This window comes from Hemicordylus capensis, chromosome 4, assembly GCF_027244095.1.
Source record: "Hemicordylus capensis ecotype Gifberg chromosome 4, rHemCap1.1.pri, whole genome shotgun sequence".
In the NCBI taxonomy this organism is placed as follows: Eukaryota; Metazoa; Chordata; class Lepidosauria; order Squamata; family Cordylidae; genus Hemicordylus; species Hemicordylus capensis.
This window is the reverse complement of record NC_069660.1, coordinates 244,791,508-244,810,798: the sequence shown is the minus strand read 5'-3', so window position 1 is coordinate 244,810,798 and position 19,291 is coordinate 244,791,508. Positions and strand designations below refer to the sequence as shown.

The 19,291-nt window shown below is 46.2% G+C and overlaps 1 protein-coding gene across 2 annotated transcripts in view; it reads left to right on the top strand.

Annotated features, from left to right (window-relative positions):
* Positions 1 to 589: 589 nt before the first annotated feature.
* ROCK1 (Rho associated coiled-coil containing protein kinase 1) overlaps positions 590 to 19,291 on the top strand; it is a 272,534-nt gene continuing 253,832 nt past the window's right edge. Inside the window, exon 1 of one of the 2 annotated variants that reach the window (XR_008305444.1) lies at positions 590 to 1,803. Coding sequence is in view for 1 of the 2 variants with exons in the window: in XM_053242579.1 (XP_053098554.1) it covers positions 1,711 to 1,803 (93 nt within the window). In the remaining variant the exon portion in view is untranslated. The remainder of the gene's footprint in view (positions 1,804 to 19,291) is intronic. The other variant, XM_053242579.1, reaches the window with a different exon arrangement.

Genomic DNA, 19,291 nt, shown 5'->3' with positions numbered 1-19,291 from the left:
TATCAACATGTACTGCCCCTATGAAAGTGTAAAAGAGCTTCCGCATTTCATCACAGGCCCTGAAAGCAGCATGGAATAGAAACGATCTGCAACTTCAACAACGGTTCTTGTTTACTAGAAGTTGCACAGAAAAGATGGCACGGGTAAGATGTACTCCACACATTCCACAAAGAAGAAAACATCCCACATAAGCAATGCTCAGTCAATTCACACAGAGACCACCGTTGTGCTGTACAACCATGAAGTGGCATACTGTACAATCTCCGAGATGTTTACACGTTTCCTGCAGCCTCAAGCACACGGCGCTCCGGCTTCCGCAGCTTTGCGGCTTCTTGCCTTGCAAGCCTCCGCCCGTGCCTCCTCCTCGCTGCTGCTTACTGGCAGCTTCTCGCATGACCTCAACACTCCACGTGCGCAGCCCAGCCGTCACGCTCGCGCTCACTCTAGCGCTAATGGGAGGCGGCACAAAGGTGGGGAAAAGAGTCTAGACAGAGCGCAGAAAGGCTAGCAGGCGCGCGAGTGCTGCCCACAGTTCGGCGCGCGCTTGTGGCAGCCGGAATAGCCGGTGCTTGCTTGTTCACTTCTCCGCCTCCTCTTCCCAGGCGCATGCGCCCTTCGCTCCGCTTGCCTGTGTCTGTTTGAACAGGAAGGCGGACATATTTGCGTGGCTCTGCGCCCTCCTTGATTAGCTGTTGAGGCAGCGGTGGCCGCCCTCAGGCCTCATTCTCTTCCCCCGTTCAGGTTTCCTCACAGTAGGGAGGAGCAGCTTTTCTTTCAATCTTTCACCCCCACCCCGCTCCGGAACAGGGCAGGGTCGCTGAGTGGAGCCCAGCCCAGCTGCACTGACTGCCCGGAGACTTGGAGCCTGCCCGGCGAAGTGAGCGAACCGCGGTTCTCGTTGGGAGAGAAAGGCTGGGGGGAGGACGGACGGACGGACGGACGGAGGAGAGCAGCCCAGGGGCGAGTGGCCGCGGGAGCCGGGCAGGGGCAAGGAGGGAAGGAACGAGCGAACGAACGTTGAGGAGGCAGGCAGGAAGATTCCTCAGCCGTTACTCGGCCGTTGGTGAAGCCGCGCGTGTCCGGAGGGCAAGGCGGAGGCTTTTCTCCCGCCCTCCCCCTGAAGAAGCGGAGCCAGGGCGGCCTATACTGTAGCTGGCACTCTCCCGTTTCCCCTCGCTGCCGTTTGGGCAGGGAGCGAAGCCGTGCCCTCTCCCAGGCTTGGGTCTCCATGGCAGGAGCAGCCCGGTGACGCTCTGCGGAGAAAGTTTCCTGTTTTCATGGTAGGCCTCTCTCGCTCGCTCTTATTTCCTCCCCTTGTTTCAAAAAAAGTTGCTACTGGGGAGCTGGCACCGAGGAGGAGGAACCGGTACTCTGGCTGCCAGGACGGCTGCCTGGCTGGGAAAATGTGGCTGCAGAGACACTGGGGCCCAGGCTGGAGAAGACTGGCAGGGCAGTGACTGCAGCCTAGAGACTAAAGTGAAGGGGCAGCGAGGAAAGGCTACTCTCCCGGGAGGGAGTAGCGCTTCTTTCCCACATTTTCGGTGTTCGTTTTCTTTTACGCGAGGATGTGTATGGTAGAGAGGATGAGGGACAATCCCAGCGCATCCTCCAGCCTACTCTGAGAAGACGAGCGAGGAGAGCCAGTCCAAGGACCACTCCTGTTCTCGTACTTGTTTTTCTGTGGATTAAGACGATCTCCTCTTCAGCACCATGTCGACGGGAGAAAGCTTTGATTCTCGATTTGAAAAAATCGGAATGATGTTAACGGACCCCAAATCCGAAGTGAACTCTGACTGCTTATTGGTGAGTTATTTGAGTTTGCATATGATAAGATAAACAGTAACACAGGCTCTTTCTAGAAACTTTCTTCCTTAAGTCTTTTTTTTTCTTAAAAAGTGTGCTGATGCTTGTTTGTTCGCATATAGAAGGAACATAGGAAGCTGCCATATACTGAGTCAGACCATAGCTCCATCTAGCTCAGTACTGCACAGACTGGCAGCAGTTTTCCAAGGTAGCAGGCAGGAGTCTCTCTCAGCCCTGTCTTGGAGATGCCAGGGAGGGAACTTGGAACCTTCTGTTCTTCCCAGAGGGCTTCATCCCTAAGGGGATTATTTTACAGTGCTGACACTTCTAGTCTCCTATTCATATGCAACCAGGGTAGACCCTGCTTAGCTGAGAGGACAAGTCATGCTTGCTACCACAAGACCAGTACTCCTCTCCTAGTAGTTTGCTTGCTTGATGGTGTGTGAGTGGTGGGTAGTGCATAACCTGGATGGTGTGTGAGATTCCCCCCCCCCCAGAGGCTAGCCACTTACCCCTTCATATGTTTTGAGTAGGAGAGTTCTTTGCCTACATTCTTTGCTTTCATTATGCTATGGTTTTACAGTGTACTAGCTTAACCCAAACAGAGCATCTGTGCGCTAGTACTTGATTGCTCCCCTCACCTCAGAGTTCTCTCCACCCTCACCTGAGCTGTGCTCCTTCTCCTCCTATTCCAGACCTCATCCCCTCACCCCTCTTGGTTGCGGCATTGCTGGTGCCAATTGGCCAAGCCACAGCCCCCTAACTCCAGGGACCTCCCCACCCTCACCCTGCTCCTGCTCTTCCCTGCAGGAGTAGCAGCTGCATTTGACCGTGCCCTTCCTCACTGCCACTGCCACCATGGCTGCTAACCCTAACCCTCAGGACTCTGACAGGTTCGAGCCCATCTCTCTCGCCTGCCTGCCTCCCTCCACCAATGGCCTTTGTAGCTCTGAGCAGTGGCAGCAGTTGACTGGGCCCTTCCCTGCTGTCACCATGGCTACTTGTTCCCCTTGGGCCGCTGACAGGCCCAGGCCTGTCGCTTGCCTGCCTGCCTCCCTCCCTCCGCCAATGGCCTCAGTAGCCTCCAACCTAGTGGTTGACTGGGCCCTTCCTTGCTGCCAATAGGCGCCACCATGGCCGCTCGTTTCCCTCAGGCCACTGACAGGCTTCGGTTCATCCCTCGCCCTTTCTCCTTTCTCTCTCCCTTCGTTCTCTCTCCTCCACTCACTCTTCCCCTTCCTTCCTTCCTGAGTTAACAGATCTTGTTCATCTTGTTTCCTCATCTAATTCACACAACGGCAGCCTCCTTCTCCTGAAGGGTCTCTTTCCTCCTTCATGACCCCTCTCTTTATAGACCCCTTCCCGCTATATATATATATAATATTTATTTATTTATTTATTATTTTTTATTTATTTATTTATCTCCCCCTCTCCTCTATGATCAAGAACATCTTCCGACCAGTAACAGTTGCATTCAAACTGATCTTAACCATCACAGGCTCCTTTTCCCTATCTGCATATGGAATCCCCACTGCCCAATCACCACAGTGCCACAGGCTCCTTCGCCCTATCTGCATATGGAAGCCCCACTGCCCAATCACCATGGTGTTTCTCTTCTGTTACCACTGATTGTTAAAGCACTGTGTGGGTGGGGCTTGCCACGTACAACCGTTAGGGATGTGCCTGGAAGCACTCTTCCGTGTTTCGGAGGCGGTGCTCCCTTAAGGGCAGAGTAGGGTGCAGTTATCCCTCCCACTGTATTTCCCCCCCTGGCGCTCCGTTGTATCAAAGCCCCTCGGGGCAGCAGCGTACCTCCCTGCTGCCCCATTGCCATTCTGGGCCGGAAGTGGCTGTATGTACCGAGCGCGTGAGCGCCCGTCTGCCGTGTGCGCACACGATGGGTGGATGTGTGCCTGGTACTTCCAGCCACTTCCAGCCCAGGACGGCAATGGGGCGGCAATGGGGTATGCTGCTGCCCTGAGGGGCTTTGATACAACGGTGCACCAGCAGGGGAAATGCTATGGGAGGGATAAGTGCACCCTCCCCCACCCTTATGGGAGCACCCCTGTTGTCTCTGAAATCCGGAATGGCCTTGGTGGCCGAAATGTTTTGGAATCTTCTATAATGGTCTCCGAAATGTTTTGGGCACATCCTTAACAACCTTAGCATATTATATAGATAGATTTTGGTTTTCTGTGAGTTGTCTTGGATTGGTAATGAAAAATTTTAAAAATCATTATTTGGTAAGTTACTGTTGCATTCAAGGCATATGCTGCAACTGTCAATCAGGAAATCCTTTTCTTTTGAGTGCAAAGAATTGTATTTTTAAAAGAGTGTGTGTGTTGTGGGGTTTCCCCTTGAAATTTTGAAAAACAGGTGTAAAATTTTCTTCTTATCTAAGATATATATGTGCCTTGCAAGGAGAATTAAGCAGACTTGCAGTGCTGAAATTTTTTTTTCTGTTGTGTTAAAACTGTACTTACAGTAAGTTAATATCTTGACTCTAACCATGATGAAAGAGTGGTGGGAAGGCTGGTGCCAGAATTATAGGCACTTATACAACCTTCAGTTGGTTTCTTTAGAGAACATGTAATGATTTTTAAATTAAGAATTGAAGCAGATAAAAAAGTTAGAAGTTCCTTATAAAATTCCTCAATGGGAGACTAAGGCGTTCTGGCAAAACCTTGTTATGTTGGTACTTTAGCCACAGTTCTAGTTCTCCACAAGTCATTAAGCAGAACTTTGTCCAGAACTTACTGCAGTACTGTTACATTCTGTAGTTTGTAAGAAATTGTTCACCTAGTTATCTAAAATACATCATAGGCTTCCCAGTGATTGGTTGGAGTCCGCTAGTAAACGCATCGATGTGTGGGTTGCTGGGATGCCAGTGGTGGATGTTTAAGTTACAGCAGTATAGAGGACAGCTGTATATAGGGGTTTTACTGGTATGGCTGGGTTACTTGCGGAATAAAGATAAGATTCTACTGGTGAGTTTTGAGTGAAATGTTTGGCAACCTATCCTTGTTATAAAGCTTAGGGGTTTGGATTTTAAGTTGGTGGATCAAAGACTGTTGGTGGATTCATTATGCATAATATACATGGAAACAACTATGGCTAAACAACTATATGGCTGTAAGCATATCTGGCATAGAAACATTGTACAATGAATAGAAGTGGTCCTTTATGCACTAAACATATGCTGGCTTAATACATTTCTCTGTATTACAAAATTGTATAGATTTTGGATTCAACCAGTTAAGTTTCCTAGATGAGCCAAACACATGATCCTTTCAGCCCACGACAGCAGTACTTCTGTGATTGTCTAGGCTGACATTTAACTGTGCAGCCATGATTCCAATAGTGCAAATGCCAATGTGATGTGTTGAACTCAGGATCGTTCCAATTTAAGTAGTTGGTTATTCAACTGCAGTTTTTCAAATTAGGTCATGTGAGTAGACCCTTAATGCCCTATACAAATCTATGGTGCAGCCACATTTGGAGCACCGTGTACAGTTTTGATCACCGTATCTCAAAAAGGACTTTATAAAACGGGAAAAGATACAGAAGAGGGCAACCAAGATGTTCAGGGGGCTAGAGCATTTTCCTTATGAGGCAAGATTACAACATCTGAGGCTTTTTAGTTGAGAGAAAAAGGTGACTGAGGGGAGACATGATAGAGGTTTATAAAACTATGCATGGAGTAGAGAGAAATCTTTCTTCCTTTCTTGCAGTACCAGAACCAGGGGTCATCCTATGAAACTGATTGCCAGGGAATTTAGGACTGACAAAAGGAAGTAAATTTCCTGCCACAGGATATTATGACCACCAGCTTGGATGGCTTTAAAAGGAACTTGTACAAATTCATGGAAGATAGGTCTATCGGTGGCTAGGCTACTAGTCCGGATGACTATAGGCTACCTCTAGGCTCATAGGCAGTATGCCTCTAAATACCAGTTGCAAGGCAGCAGCAGGAGAGAGGTCATGCTTATCCCTCTTGCCTGTGGGTTTCCCAGAGGCTTGTAGTGGACCACTGTGGGAAACAGAATAATAGTAGTAATCTTTATTAGCCACCCCATAACAAATTGTTCTCTGGGTGGCTCACAACAGAGAATTAAAACACAGAACATATTAAATCATTACAGACAGAAAAGGTAAAAAGAAAATATAAAATAACAATGCAAAGCAGCTTGAAAACTTACTTTAAAATTAGTTACAATAAAATCTGAAAATCATAATTTAAAAGGCCTGGGTGAACAAAAAGGGTGTTACCTGGTGTCTAAAAGAACAAAGTGATGAAACTGGGTGAACCTCACTGGGGAGGCTATTCCATAAATGTGGTCAACCACAAAAAAGGCCCTCTCCCTGGTAGCAACCTGCCTCACCTCGTTTGGCAGGGGAACCAGGAGGAGGATCTCCGAAGAAGATTTTAGGGTTCGGGTAGGGACATATGGGGACATACTCACTCAGGTAACAAAATGCTGGACTAGATGGGCCTTTGGTCTGATTCAGCAAGACTTTTCTTATGTTAATAAAAGAAGTTAGAGTTGCAGAGTATGTAAGTATTGGGATTTTAGGACAAACGTGGCAAAATGTATAATATCAAGGTACATAATTTATTTATTTGATTCATATACTGCCCTTCCAAAAATGGCTCAGGGCTGTTTATATCAAAATAAAAACAATTGAAATCAATTAACAACAAAAATCAAAATCAAATAAATTAAACAACTAAAATCATATAAACACTAAAATCATTAACATTAAAAATCATTTAAAACCAACATTAAAAATTTAAAATCCATAAATCTAACTAAAAGCCTAGATGAATAAATGTGTCTACAATGCCTTTTTAAAAGTTGCCAGAGATGGGGAGGCTCTTTTTTCAACAGGGAATGCATTCCAAACTCCAGGGGCAGCCACAGAGAAGGCCCGTTCCCAAGTGGCCGCCAAACGAGTTGGCCGCAACTGCAGACGAACCTCTCCAGATTATCTTAATGGGTGGTGGGGCTCATGGTGAAGGACATTGTCTTAAACACCCAGGGCCTAAGCTGTTTAGGGTTTTACAGGTAATAACCAGCACCTTGTATTTTGCCTGGAAATGTATCTGCAGCCAGTCCTTCAACACAAGAGTAATATGGTCTCTCCTAGATGACCCGGAAACCAACCTGGCTGCCACATTCTGAACCAACTGCAGTTTCCGGACTGCGTACAAAGGCAGCCCCACATAGAACACATTGCAGTAATCCAGCCTAGAGGTACCAGCATATGTACCACCATTCATCTCAAGAAATGAACGCAGCTGGCATATCAGCTGAAGCCGATAAAAGCACTTCTGGCCACCGCCTCAACCCTGGTCACCAGGGAGAGGTTCAGATTCAGAAGCACCCCCCCCCCCAAACTGTGTACCTGTTCTTCCTGGGGGAGCTTGATCCCATCCAGAACCAGCAGATCACACCCTGCCAAAAATCTGATTATCTCTCCCAGCAGTTTCTTGTAGATATTAAACAACATTGGAGACAATATGGAGCCCTGAGGGGCATCATAGGAAAGTTCAGATTTTGAAGAATAGGCTCTAAGAGACACCATCTGGAATCTGCCCGTGTGGCAGGAGCGGAACCACTGCAAAACAGTGCCTCCCACCCCCATTCCCCTCAGACGTTCCAGAAGGATACTATGGTTAGTAGTATCAAAAGCTGCCAAGAGATCCAAAAGGACCAACAGAGTCACGTTCCCTCTGTCAGTTTCCAATTGGAGATCAGGCATCAGGCCGACCAAGGCAGTCTCCACCCCATCGCCTGCCCGAAAGCCAGTTTGAAATGGGTTTAGATAATCAGTTTCTTCCAAGACAACCAGGAGCTTAGGAGGCCACCACCTTCTCAGTCACCTTGCCCAGCCATGGAAAGTTGGCGACAGGCCTGTAATTTCTTAGTTCTGAGGGAACCAAGGAAGGCTTCTTCGGAAGTGGTCTAATGAGTGTCTCCTTAAGACAAGGAGACATCCTGCTGTCCTTCAGAGAAGCATTTATAATCTCTACCAGGCCCTCTACAACAGCCTCCCTGCCAGATAGTATAAGCCACATTGGGCAAGGATAAAGGCTGCACCATTCCAAGCAAGTTCACATCCTCAGGAGTCATGAACTGAAACTGATTCAGGACCAACACATAAGAGGAGCTGCTGGACACCTCGGCATCAAACTCTGTAACAATTGTGGAGTTTGAATCTAAGTCGGCAGGGATATGAGAGATTTTGTCCACAAAAAACTCATTAAAAAGGTCACAGTGAGTAATGGTTGGTTCCAAGTACCATTCAAGGGGGAGGATTGCAGATTAGCTCCTTCACAACCCTGAACAACTCCACCGGATGTGAACTTGCAGACACGATATGGGAAGAAAAGAATTGCTGCTTTGCTGCATGTATCGCCTGAGCATAGATCTTCAAATGCGCTCTGTGTAATAATCTGTCAGATTAGAGTAGAGTCTTTCTCCACTTGTGCTCTAGTAGCCTACCTCGCTGCTTCAGCCCCTGTAGTTCTTCCATATACCAAGGGGCCAATTTCGAAGGGGGTCAGAGAGGACGCTTAGGAGCGATCGTGTCCACAGCCCTGGTGAGTTGAACATTCCAATTCTCCACCAGAGTGTTGACAGGATCACCAGCAGAGTCAGCACTAAATCCCTCCCAGGCTTCTTGGAATCCTATTGGATCCAATAACCTCCTCAGGTGGACCATCCTAATAGGCCACCCGCCCCTGCAGAGGTGGGACATGGTCGTGAGTCGTAACTTAACTAGATAGTGTTCCCTCCATGACAATAGGGAAATCAAAGGAGTCCCTACCCATGGAACACCACCCTGTTCAGAGTGAAAGACCAGATCAAGCGTGTGACCAGCAATATGTCTGTGTTCCGAGACCACTTGGGATAGGTCCATAGTTGTCATGACCGCTATGAACTCCTGAGCTGCCCTGGACAAATTGGTCCCAAAGTGAACATTGAAGTCCCCCAGCACCCCAAGCCTGGGAGTCTCCAACGCCAAGCCTGAGACCAAGTCCATCAGTTCAGTTAGGGACTCCTTTAGGCAGCAGGGCGATCAGTACACCAACAGAAGTCTCAGTCTGTCCCTGGTCCCCAAACTTAGGTACACACATTCAGTATGGACAGACACTTCCACAGGGATCTTGGCAAGGGTGATATTGTTCTTATAGACCACAGCCACTCCACCTCCCCACCCACATCCCCTCTCCTGCTCCTCAACTGATTACCCTGGAGGGAGAAGCTGGGACCAGACCTGGCCACCAGCCTCCTCCAACTAAGTCTCTGTAATAATAACAGATTGATCCCTTCATCCAGAATCAGATCATGGATGATTTCAGGTTTATTCTGGACTGACCTGTCATTACAAAGGAGCATGTTGACGCTCTGTGGGTGTTTGGCATTGCTTTCCAAGGCCAAAGAGCTGGCAGGACAGCCAGAAGGGGAGACAGCAATTATGTTTCTGATTTCCCTTCCTCTGAAATGGCCTGCTGACCTGTCAGCGTTACTTATTCTATTTCCCACCACCACTGGAATAAAGGTAAATTGTGCTGTCAAGTCAGTGTCGACTCCTAGTGACCACAGAGCCCTGTGGTTGTCTTAGGTAGAATACAGGCGGGGTTTACCGTTGCCATCTCCCGTGCAGTATGAGATGATGCATTGCAGCATCTTCCTGTATCGCTGCTGACCGATATAGGTGTTTCCCATAGTCTGGCAAACATACCAGCGGGGTTGGAAAGGCAACCTCTGGCTTGCTAATCAAGTCATTTCCCTGCTGTGCCATTAGTTGGTATAGCTGCCCCATAATCATTGGTTACATCCCCTCTCCCCATCTCAAGACAGACCCAGACACATTAAATCTCAACTCACCCAGAATTGGAAACAGAAGCTGAATTAAAATAGACACCCTCCTTCACACACCACAAGGGATCCTGAGCCAAACAGCCTGGCCCTCACCCTTGTTATCGCCCAGATTGGCTCCCCTAAAGGGGCGACACACAGCATTCCTATAAAGACCTAGAGCTGGGCAGATCACCCCAGGAACTGCTGAGTCACCCACCCCTGTCCCCAGTCCTGCACACATTTCCCACAGATGGTAACCAGAGGCAGGAGGCTGCCGTCTCAGAGGGGAAGCAGAAGCAGGCAGGTAGTAGCAGAAGGAGAGCTGACAGCATACATGGTCTTCCACCTTGAGCAGCACTAAAGGGGAAGCAGATGGGCTCTTCCTCTCCTCTGCTGGACTTCATTATTACATTTATGTATTTGGAGAAAGCCTTAAAGTTATAACTGAAGGCTGTCTTAGGACACACATTATAGGGCCGGTTGATCCATATTTTGTAGTCTATTGATAAAATTTGCATAGTGATGGACAACTATATTTGTGGTCTATGTACTTATGACATTAGACATCAGTGCTGGTAACAGGATCCTTAATCTTTGGAAAAGCATTTATTAAGGAAGCTTGGTGAGGGGTGGGACAAATATTTTGATTCTCGTCCTCTATGCTGCCTACTCCCTTTTTTCCTCTTAATAAGGATTATGGTAGATTCTTGAAAGCTAATAACCACCAGTGAGGTGGTCTCTTCTTGGAAATGGGTGGGAAGGGAAAGGGAGATTTTGATGGATATTGCGTAATAGTGGCCTTTGGCCAACGACAGAATCACGGCCTTGACAGTTACTTAGTAACACCTCTCAACTATATAACAGTCCCATGTCTTCATGTGCTAAGGCAGGGCACGTCTTGCATGTTCTTGCAATATGAGGTTGCTGAGTGGGCAATCCATGTGGTGGGGTGTAACAAATACTTATACTACACAGATCTGGATAAATACAAGGAGTGTTCTTATGACAATATTGGCTGCCCCAGGGCAATTAAAGCAACAACACTTGTAGTTTCTCTTCACAACAACCCTGTGAAGTAGGTTAGGATGAGAGAAGTGACTGACCCAGAGTCATGCAACAAGTATCATGGCTGAATGGGGATTTGAACTTGGGTCTCCCTGGACCTATTCCAGAACTCTAACCACTACACCATGCTGGTGTTAGCAATGTCAAAAGCTTTGCTCTTTTAGACTGATGATGTGGTAGAGGCATTTATATATTACCACACAGATCATGTTTATGAGACAGCATTGTATAGCAGTAATCACAAGAGGTAATGTGTAAACTATGCTTTCTTCTAATGGTGCATGGGTGAAGTGCCAGCCCTCATCTTCTCTTCTATGTTTTCCTGATTTTGTTCCATCTTCCTTTCATTGGGTATCTCTTTCTACTTAGCCCTCTGACTCTTTCTGTGTCTCACCTTTCCATTTTGTTTAGGAATGTGTATTGGTAAAATAGTTCATTCTTCATTGCCTATGTAAGCAGTCCTTAACAACTGAAAGTAATTTTTGTAGGACTTCATCTTCAAGATGCTTCCTTGGATCCAGTGTTATATGCAAATACAAACTGGAGTTATGATGTTGATTTCCTGCTTAGATCAATGCTTAATTTTAGCCTGGCCAGGGAAGTAGTCTCATCCAATTCTGTATTTAAGTATGGCTAGAAAAGCAGTCATTTTTATTCCTCAGCATTTGATGTCACTACATATTTGGCTAGGCTCTGAATAGGCATGGATCCAAGTAGGAAATTATTAGTACCAACACTGAGATTGTATAGACTCCTTGTCATCTTCCCTTTAAGATCAGATCTAAGAGCCCTCACCAAGTAAATACCATACTAACGACTGGTTGTTCATTTTTGTCTCTCCAGGAATTTATATAGTACTACAGGTCTGAGATCTTAAGGCTACTTGAGTATAGTCCTATGTACATTTGGTAGTACATCCTGTTGAGCTCAGTGGAACTTGCTTCTGAATAAATATGCATATATTTGTGCTGTTTCCTAACTGGTGTAACTCTGCACTCTGACTGGAGTGCCACTCTGAGTCAGCTCCAAAAGCGAAGAGTTTAAACTCTCTGCTTTTGGAGTTGACTGATTCCCTTATGCTGTTTAAAAGTCCCCTGGTTGCCCTTTGTGAGGTTATTGGTGTATCACTGAAATTCTACATTCCTTGTTTGTCTTCAAAAAGAATTTCTAACATTTGTGTTTGTCTTGGTACTGTGGTTGTAGTGAGAGGTTTGAAAATATAATGGTAAAATAATTCCTAAGTTTAAAAAAAAGTAGGGAAGCAGAAAGAAAGTAAGGAGAAGCCTAAGTTCATTGCTCTCCAATTGATTTGACTGACTTCTATCCCTATACATGGTGAGATTGGGAGCAGGTCTTGAGTGGATTGGCTGGCTTGCTTGCTCCCTGCTCTTACTCGATGAATTTCATATTCCCACCACCACTATATTCATTTCTCATGCTGTAACGCAAAAGTTTTTCAAGTAGCCAAGTAGTTGAACTGAAATATTTGGTGTGTGTGTGTGTGTGTGTGTGTGTGTGTGTGTGTGTGTGTGTTAATGTGGTTAAAATGTTTTTACTGAAATTCAAAGCTTTATGTGGAAATAAATATTTTCATTGAAATACTTAATACATACAGGTGAAACTCAAAAAATTAGAATATTGTGCAAAAGTCCATTAATTTCAGTAATGCAAATTAAAAGGTGAAACTGATATATGAGACAGACGCATTACATGCAAAGCAAGATAGAATATTACATGGAACCAAGAAGACAAGGATTGAAGAATAGAACAATATCGGACCTCTGAAAAGTATAAGCATGCATATGTATTCAGTACTTGGTCTGGGCCCCTTTTGCAGCAATTACTGCCTCAATGCGGCGTGGCATGGATGCTATCAGCCTGTGGCACTGATGAGGTGTTATGGAAGACCAGGATGCTTCATTAGCGGCCTTCAGCTCTTCTGCATTGTTTGGTCTCATGTCTCTCATCCTTCTCTTGGCAGTGCCCCATAGATTCTCTGTGGGGTCAGGTCAGGCGAGTTTGCTGGCCAATCAAGCACAGTACACTGTATACTTTTCAGAGGTCCGATATTGTTCTATTCTACAATCCTTGTCTTCTTGGTTCCATGTAATATTCTAATTTTCTGGGATTGTGGATTTGGGGTTTTCATGAGCTGTACGCCATGATCATCACAATTATAACAAATTAAGGCTTGACTTATCTCGCTTTGCATGTAATGCGTCTGTCTCATATATCAGTTTCACCTTTTAATTTGCATTACTGAAATTAATGGACTTTTGCACGATATTCTAATTTTCCGAGTATCACCTGTAAATACAAAAATCTCATACACCTCCTAGGGATAATCACCTGAAAAACATTAATTAGAACTTTGACACTACTGAGCTTTACTAATATTGCATTGTTACTATTCATTTTATGAAAAAATGCCAGACATGCAGACTAGCATTGTGCATGTGCAGCAGGTACATTCCACACTACTGCTGCACTGTTGGTTGCATGGGGAAGGGGTGACTTTCACCAATCTCCCTTTTCCTCTGAACCTCACTGTGCATCACCAAAATATGTCCCTAAGGGTGTCTCAATCCTTGGACAAATTTTGGTGATGCACAGTGGATTGAGCATGCATGGTTTCTGATCTGTGCATTGCTCTTTGTGCATGATGTAAAGGATGTTGAAGAAATGCATAAGCTCAAGGACTGGTCCTGATCTCACTGTGTGTAGAGATGGAGGAGACATATGGACATAAACTGCTAACTAGAGATTCTTGGTTGCAGTTTCCAAGTTTTCAGGGGTGGCTTTAGGAGAGCTGCTGCTCACAGCGAAGTTGGCATCCCTGCCTACTAGCCCTGTTCCCTGTTTCAGCCAGGCTGCAATGCTGCCCCATCCCTACGTCACTGGTCCTGCCCCCAGCTGCTGGACTTGCCACCAGGCTGAAACCCTCTTGCTGATTGCTGCCTCTCTTCTTCCCGATGGTGTTCAGTGCTGTTCTTGAGCCAGCATTAAGCATTGCCAGCTGGTCTGTCTCTATCCTTCAGTAAATGTTTTGGCTTTCTCTCCTTGATTTCAGGAGCAGACAAAGCACAGATTAGTTGTTGGAGGGGAGGCAGTGTGTATGTGAGGAAGGCCAGCAGGTGATGCCAGCAGGTGATGCCAGCTGCTGCTTCTGGCTGGCCATGTCACTGCTTGCTATAGCAGGCCGGTGACAGCCATGGTGACTCTAACTGTGCCAGCTGACTGGTTCACTTACACGGACACATTTTTTCAGAGTGTTTATGTTCAAGAGAGAACCAGCCAGCTGGCACAGCCTAAGTGACCTCTGCTGTTGATCCTGGATGTCCACTGCCTGCTACAGCAAACGGTGACACGCAGAGGCAGGGAGCGGCCATCATAATGGGCAGTCTTCCTTGCAGTGTGAGTGCCACTTAAAATCATTTTGTGTGCCGCTTTTGGCTCACTTGCCATAGGTTGTTGACCTCTTTTGTATCCTAACCTAATTCATGTCTTCTGTAGTGTAGATAACATGTGGGAACAGGAAGATATCTTCACGTGCCTTACTAGCAGTCTTTGGAGAAAATTATAAGTGATGTGAGCTTGCTGTTTCAGCCACTCCCCACTGCCATATTTCACGGTAAGGCAAGGGGAGGAGTTGTGTGCCCGGCTCCACGGGCAGGCACCGGGGGAGCCATCTTGTCTCCTCTGGCACATGACAGTGACTGGCCAATGGGAGCTTGGGAGTGCCTGCCTAAGTGGTAGGCTTTCTTCTATTTTGCCTAGTTGCTCTGGGGCAAGGCACCCACCCACTCATCCTGTCATTGGTGAAGGTTATCCAGTCACCTTCTGGGGCCAAGTAGGATTTTTTGGGGTTACACCTGATTGGCTCTAAGTGTGACCTACTTCTCACTGATTTTCCTAATAAGGTTCCACTGCTCAGAATTCTTTGTTCACTTTGCAGGTGAGTGTGGGTTGGGGTAAGCTGTTTTTTGGTAATGATGTTGGGCTGGAGGACCAGTTAAGGCGAGAGGGGGCCGAGGAACAGCCCTTTTGGGTTTTGCGGCTCTTGGGCTGGGATCTGCCCCTACTCAGAGGGTGGCTTGGCTCACCACTCAGAGTTTTGCAGCCTGGGTTGGGTTAAGTCAGGCTGGCCTCCCCTCAGCGGGGATAAAACCTCATTGTGTGATGACGAGACTTGGTGACTGGCTGAATCAACACCCAGTCTTTCACCCTGCTGTGGGCAGTCATCCTTATGAGGTTGACCCACATGGGTGGTACCTGCACTCTGTTTAGTTTGTGCCTCATTGCAGGTTATTTGTATTTAAATCAATAAAGTGGCCCTAGTTTACTCCAAATTACGCATGCCCTGCCTTTTTTGGCACCTGGGTGTGCAGTGACCTTTCCGGTGTTTGGTGTGCAGGCAGGGATTTTCTTCATTTTATACTGTGGATTAGGGACATGGAAACTGTATTGGAAACAGTGAGAGACTAATGCTTAGTGATGTGAAATGTTCAGAAACTCAAAAGCCATGGAGAAACTGTGTTTTTCTTTTAAAAAACACATGCATACATGGAACAGAACTGACATTCTTTGAAAAATGGAAACTTATGCAATATTTATTTTGTTGTCAAGCCTAACCTTGTGTTATTGCTTTAAGAACATGAAATGTTATGTATAACTTAGTTGTTCCAATTGTGACGTGTGTCTGTTTCTCACCCACACCCCATGTATATATTTAAAAGTATGTCTAATCTATTGTACTTGAATGTACCTAAATATAACTTATTTTTTGCTATTTAGGAGCAGGGAAAACAAAAAGAAACCCATCAATAGTGAGGTAAATAAAAATTCTAGTGTTCAGACTTGGAAACAGTAGCTGCATTTAGACATGTTGGCCAACATCTATAATAGCACTACATACATGAGGCAGTGTTGAGTTCTAGACTATCATTGTGCTGTTGCATGAGCAGAAAGGGCAATTTTCACTTATCTTCCCTTACCTCTGAAGCAGTCTGTGGATCACAAAAATACATCCCTCAGGTTCCAGCAGTAGCATGAAGAAGCACTGGTGCAACTGCACACTACTAGTCAGGAGTTCACTGAAGACATTCTGTATTCCGCAGTTTTAAAAGTACTTTTTGGCATCATACTAAGAGCACTGTTTTGTATAGTAGTCCAGATAAGCCTATTTTCCAGTAGGTTTATGAGGTCACCCAGCATTCTGTTTGTGTGTCTGTTTGTGTCATCCTCCCTGCCCCATCAACTTTGCAGTGCCTGGACCAATATGAACCAAATTGGCACACATAGGGACACCTCAACAGCGTAGTTCGTGATGGCGAACTCAATTCAAGATGGCGTATGCATAAACATCTGAGGCACAAGTGGGCTAACTTGTGAATCGCCTAACCTATTTGAACCAAATATGCTACAGCAATAGGGATGCCTGAATGGTGTAGTTTGTGATGATGTCGTCAATCAGATTCAAGGGAGTGAAGGCTGGGGTGGAGAGGAAAGTTAGATGGAAGAGAAGAAATGAATTGTTATATATATGCAACTTATACTTTAAATAATAAAAGAAAATACATAAATGAAGGGGCCAACCTGGTGTGTATTACTGAGACTTGGTTGGGGGAGGCCAATGGCCCAGTTTTGGTCCAGCTGTTCCCTCCAGGATATTCTGTAGAGGAGCAGGTGAGCATACGTGGGCATGGAGGTGGAGTGCCTGTGGTTTATAAGGATAACATCTCCCTTACCAGGGTCCCTGTTAGGGTATTGGACCATATTGAATGTGTGTACTTGAGTTTGGGGACCAGGGATAGATTTGGACTTCTGTTAGTGTACCGATCGCCCCGCTGCCCAACATAATCCCTTACTGAGCTCATGGACTTGGTCACAGAACTCGCATTGGAGTCTCCCAGACTTTTGGTGCTGGGGGACTTCAGTGTTCATTTCGAGACCAATTTGTCTGGGGCAGCTCAGGAATTCATAGTGGCCATGACAACTATGGGCTTACACCAAGTGGTCTCTGGATCGACACACATTGCAGGTCACATGCTGGATTTGGTATTTTACTCTGATCAGGGTGGTTTTCTGTGGATGGGGACTCCGGTGATTTCCCCTTTGTCATGGATTGACCACCATCTGGTTAAGGTTGGACTTACGACCACTTCCCACCTCTGCAGGGGCGAGGGGCCTATTCGAATGGTCCGCCCAATGAGGTTATTGGACCCAGTAGGATTCCAAGAAGCCTTGGAGGGATTTAATGTTGGCTTTGCCAGTGATCCTATTGATGCCCTGGTTGAGAATTGGAACAATTTGCTCATCAGGGCAGTCAACACGATTGCTCCGAAGCATCTCCTCCAATCTGCTTCAGAATTGGCTCCTTGGTATACGGAAGATCTATGGGGGCTGAAGCAGCGAGGTAGGCGACTGGAGCACAAGTGGAGAAAGATTTGACTTGAATTACGACATAGAGCACATTTAAAGATCTATGCTCAGGCGATACGTGTGGCAAAGAAGCGGTTCTTTTCAACTCGTATTGCCTCTGCGAGTTCACGTCCCGCGGAGTTGTTCAGGGTTGTGAGGGGACTAGTATCTGCCCCCACTCCCCTGAACCAGAATTTGGTGTAATCAATTACCCGCTGTGTTGTGTTTAAAGAATTTTTCGCAGATAAAATCTCTGATTCGGGCCGACTTAGATGGAGACTCCACAATTAATTTGATGTCTGAACTGGAGGTGTCCAACAACTTCTCTTATGCAACTCGACTGGATCGGTTTGTTTGTGACTCCTGAGGATGTGGAAAAGCTTCTTGGAGCGGTGAGGCCCACCACTTGTTTTCTTGACCCTTGCCCAACATGGCTTGTTCTATCTAGCAGGGAGGCTGTTGTAGGTGGCCTGGTGGAAATCATAAATGCCTCTCTGAGGGAGGGCAGGATGCCTCCTTGTCTCAAGGAGGCAATTATTAGACCTCTTCTAAAGAAACCTGCATTAGATCCCTCAGAGTTGAGCAATTATAGGCCTGTTTCCAACCACCCATGGCTGGGCAAGGTAATTGAGAGGGTGGTGGTTTCTCAGCTCCAGTTGGTCTTGGAGGAAACTGAATGTCTAGACCCATTTCAAACTGGCTTTCGGGCAGGCGATGGGGTAGAGACTGCCTTGGTTGGCCTGATGGATGATCTCCAATTGGGAATTGACAGAAGAAGTTTGACTCTGTTGGTCCTTTTGGATCTCTCGGTGGCTTTTGATACTATCGACCATAGTATCCTTCTGGAACGTCTGAGGATGTTGGAGGTGGGAGGCATTGTTTTACTGTGATTCCGCTCCTACCTCTCAGACAGCTTCCAGATGGTGTCGATTGGCGATTGTTGCTCTTCAAAATCTGAGCTTAAGTATGGTGTCCCTCAAGGCTCCGTACTTTCTCCAATGCTTTTTAATATCTACATGAAACCACTGGGAGAGATCATCATGGGATTTGGAACTGGATGTTACCAGTCAACTTCTTCAGGATCTGGCATATCCTCCCTAAATGCCTGCCTGGAAGCAGTAATGGGCTGGATGAGGGAGAATAAACTGAAGCTGAATCCAGATAAGACGGAGGTACTTATTGTGCGGGGCCAGAACTCTAGAGACGATTTTGATCTACCTGTTCTAGATGGGGTCACACTTCCCTAAAAGGAACAGGTTCACAGTCTGGGAGTACTTCTGGATTCACACCTCTCCCTGGTTTCTCAGGTTGATGCAGTGGCCAGGGGTGCTTTCCGGCTGATACACCAGATGCGCCCGTTTCTCGAGATCAGTTACCTCAAAACTGTGGTACATCTGTTGGTAACCTCCAGACTTGACTTCTGCAATGTGCTCTATGTGGAGCTGCCTTTGTACGTAGTCCGGAAACTTCAGTTGGTTCAGAATGCGGCAGCCAGATTGGTCTCTGGGTCATCTCGGAGAGACCACATTACACCTCTGCTGATGGAGTTACACTGGCTGCCTATAGGTTTCCGGGCAAAATACAAAGTGCTAGTTATAACTTAGAAATCCCTAAATGGCTTAGGCCCTGGTTATTTGAGAGAACGTCGTCTTCATTATGAGCCCCACCGTCCATTAAGGTTGTATCTGGAGGTCCGTCTCAAGTTGCTGCCAGTTCGTCTGGTGGCCACATAGAGACGGGCCTTCTCGGTTGCTGCCCTGGGACTATGGAATGCGCTCCCTATTGAGATACGATCCTCCCCATCTCTGACAATTTTTAAAAAATATTTTAAAACCCCTCTTTTTAATGAGGCTTCTCCAGCTTTTTAATAATGTATAGGTTTTTAATTCTGTGATTGGTTTTTTCAATTGTTAGTTTTTAATTGTTTTAATGTGTTTTTATATGTGTTTTTAGCTGTTTTAGCTAGAACCACCCAGAGACACGAGTGTGGGGCGGTATAAAAGTGTAATAATAATAATAAAAATAATAATAAAAATAAATATCTAGGCAGTACTTCAGTTTCAAACATTAGTATTTGTAGTGATTTTGGAATTTCAGTTCTAAGCTTTCCAATCTCCTCACACCTACGGTACTTG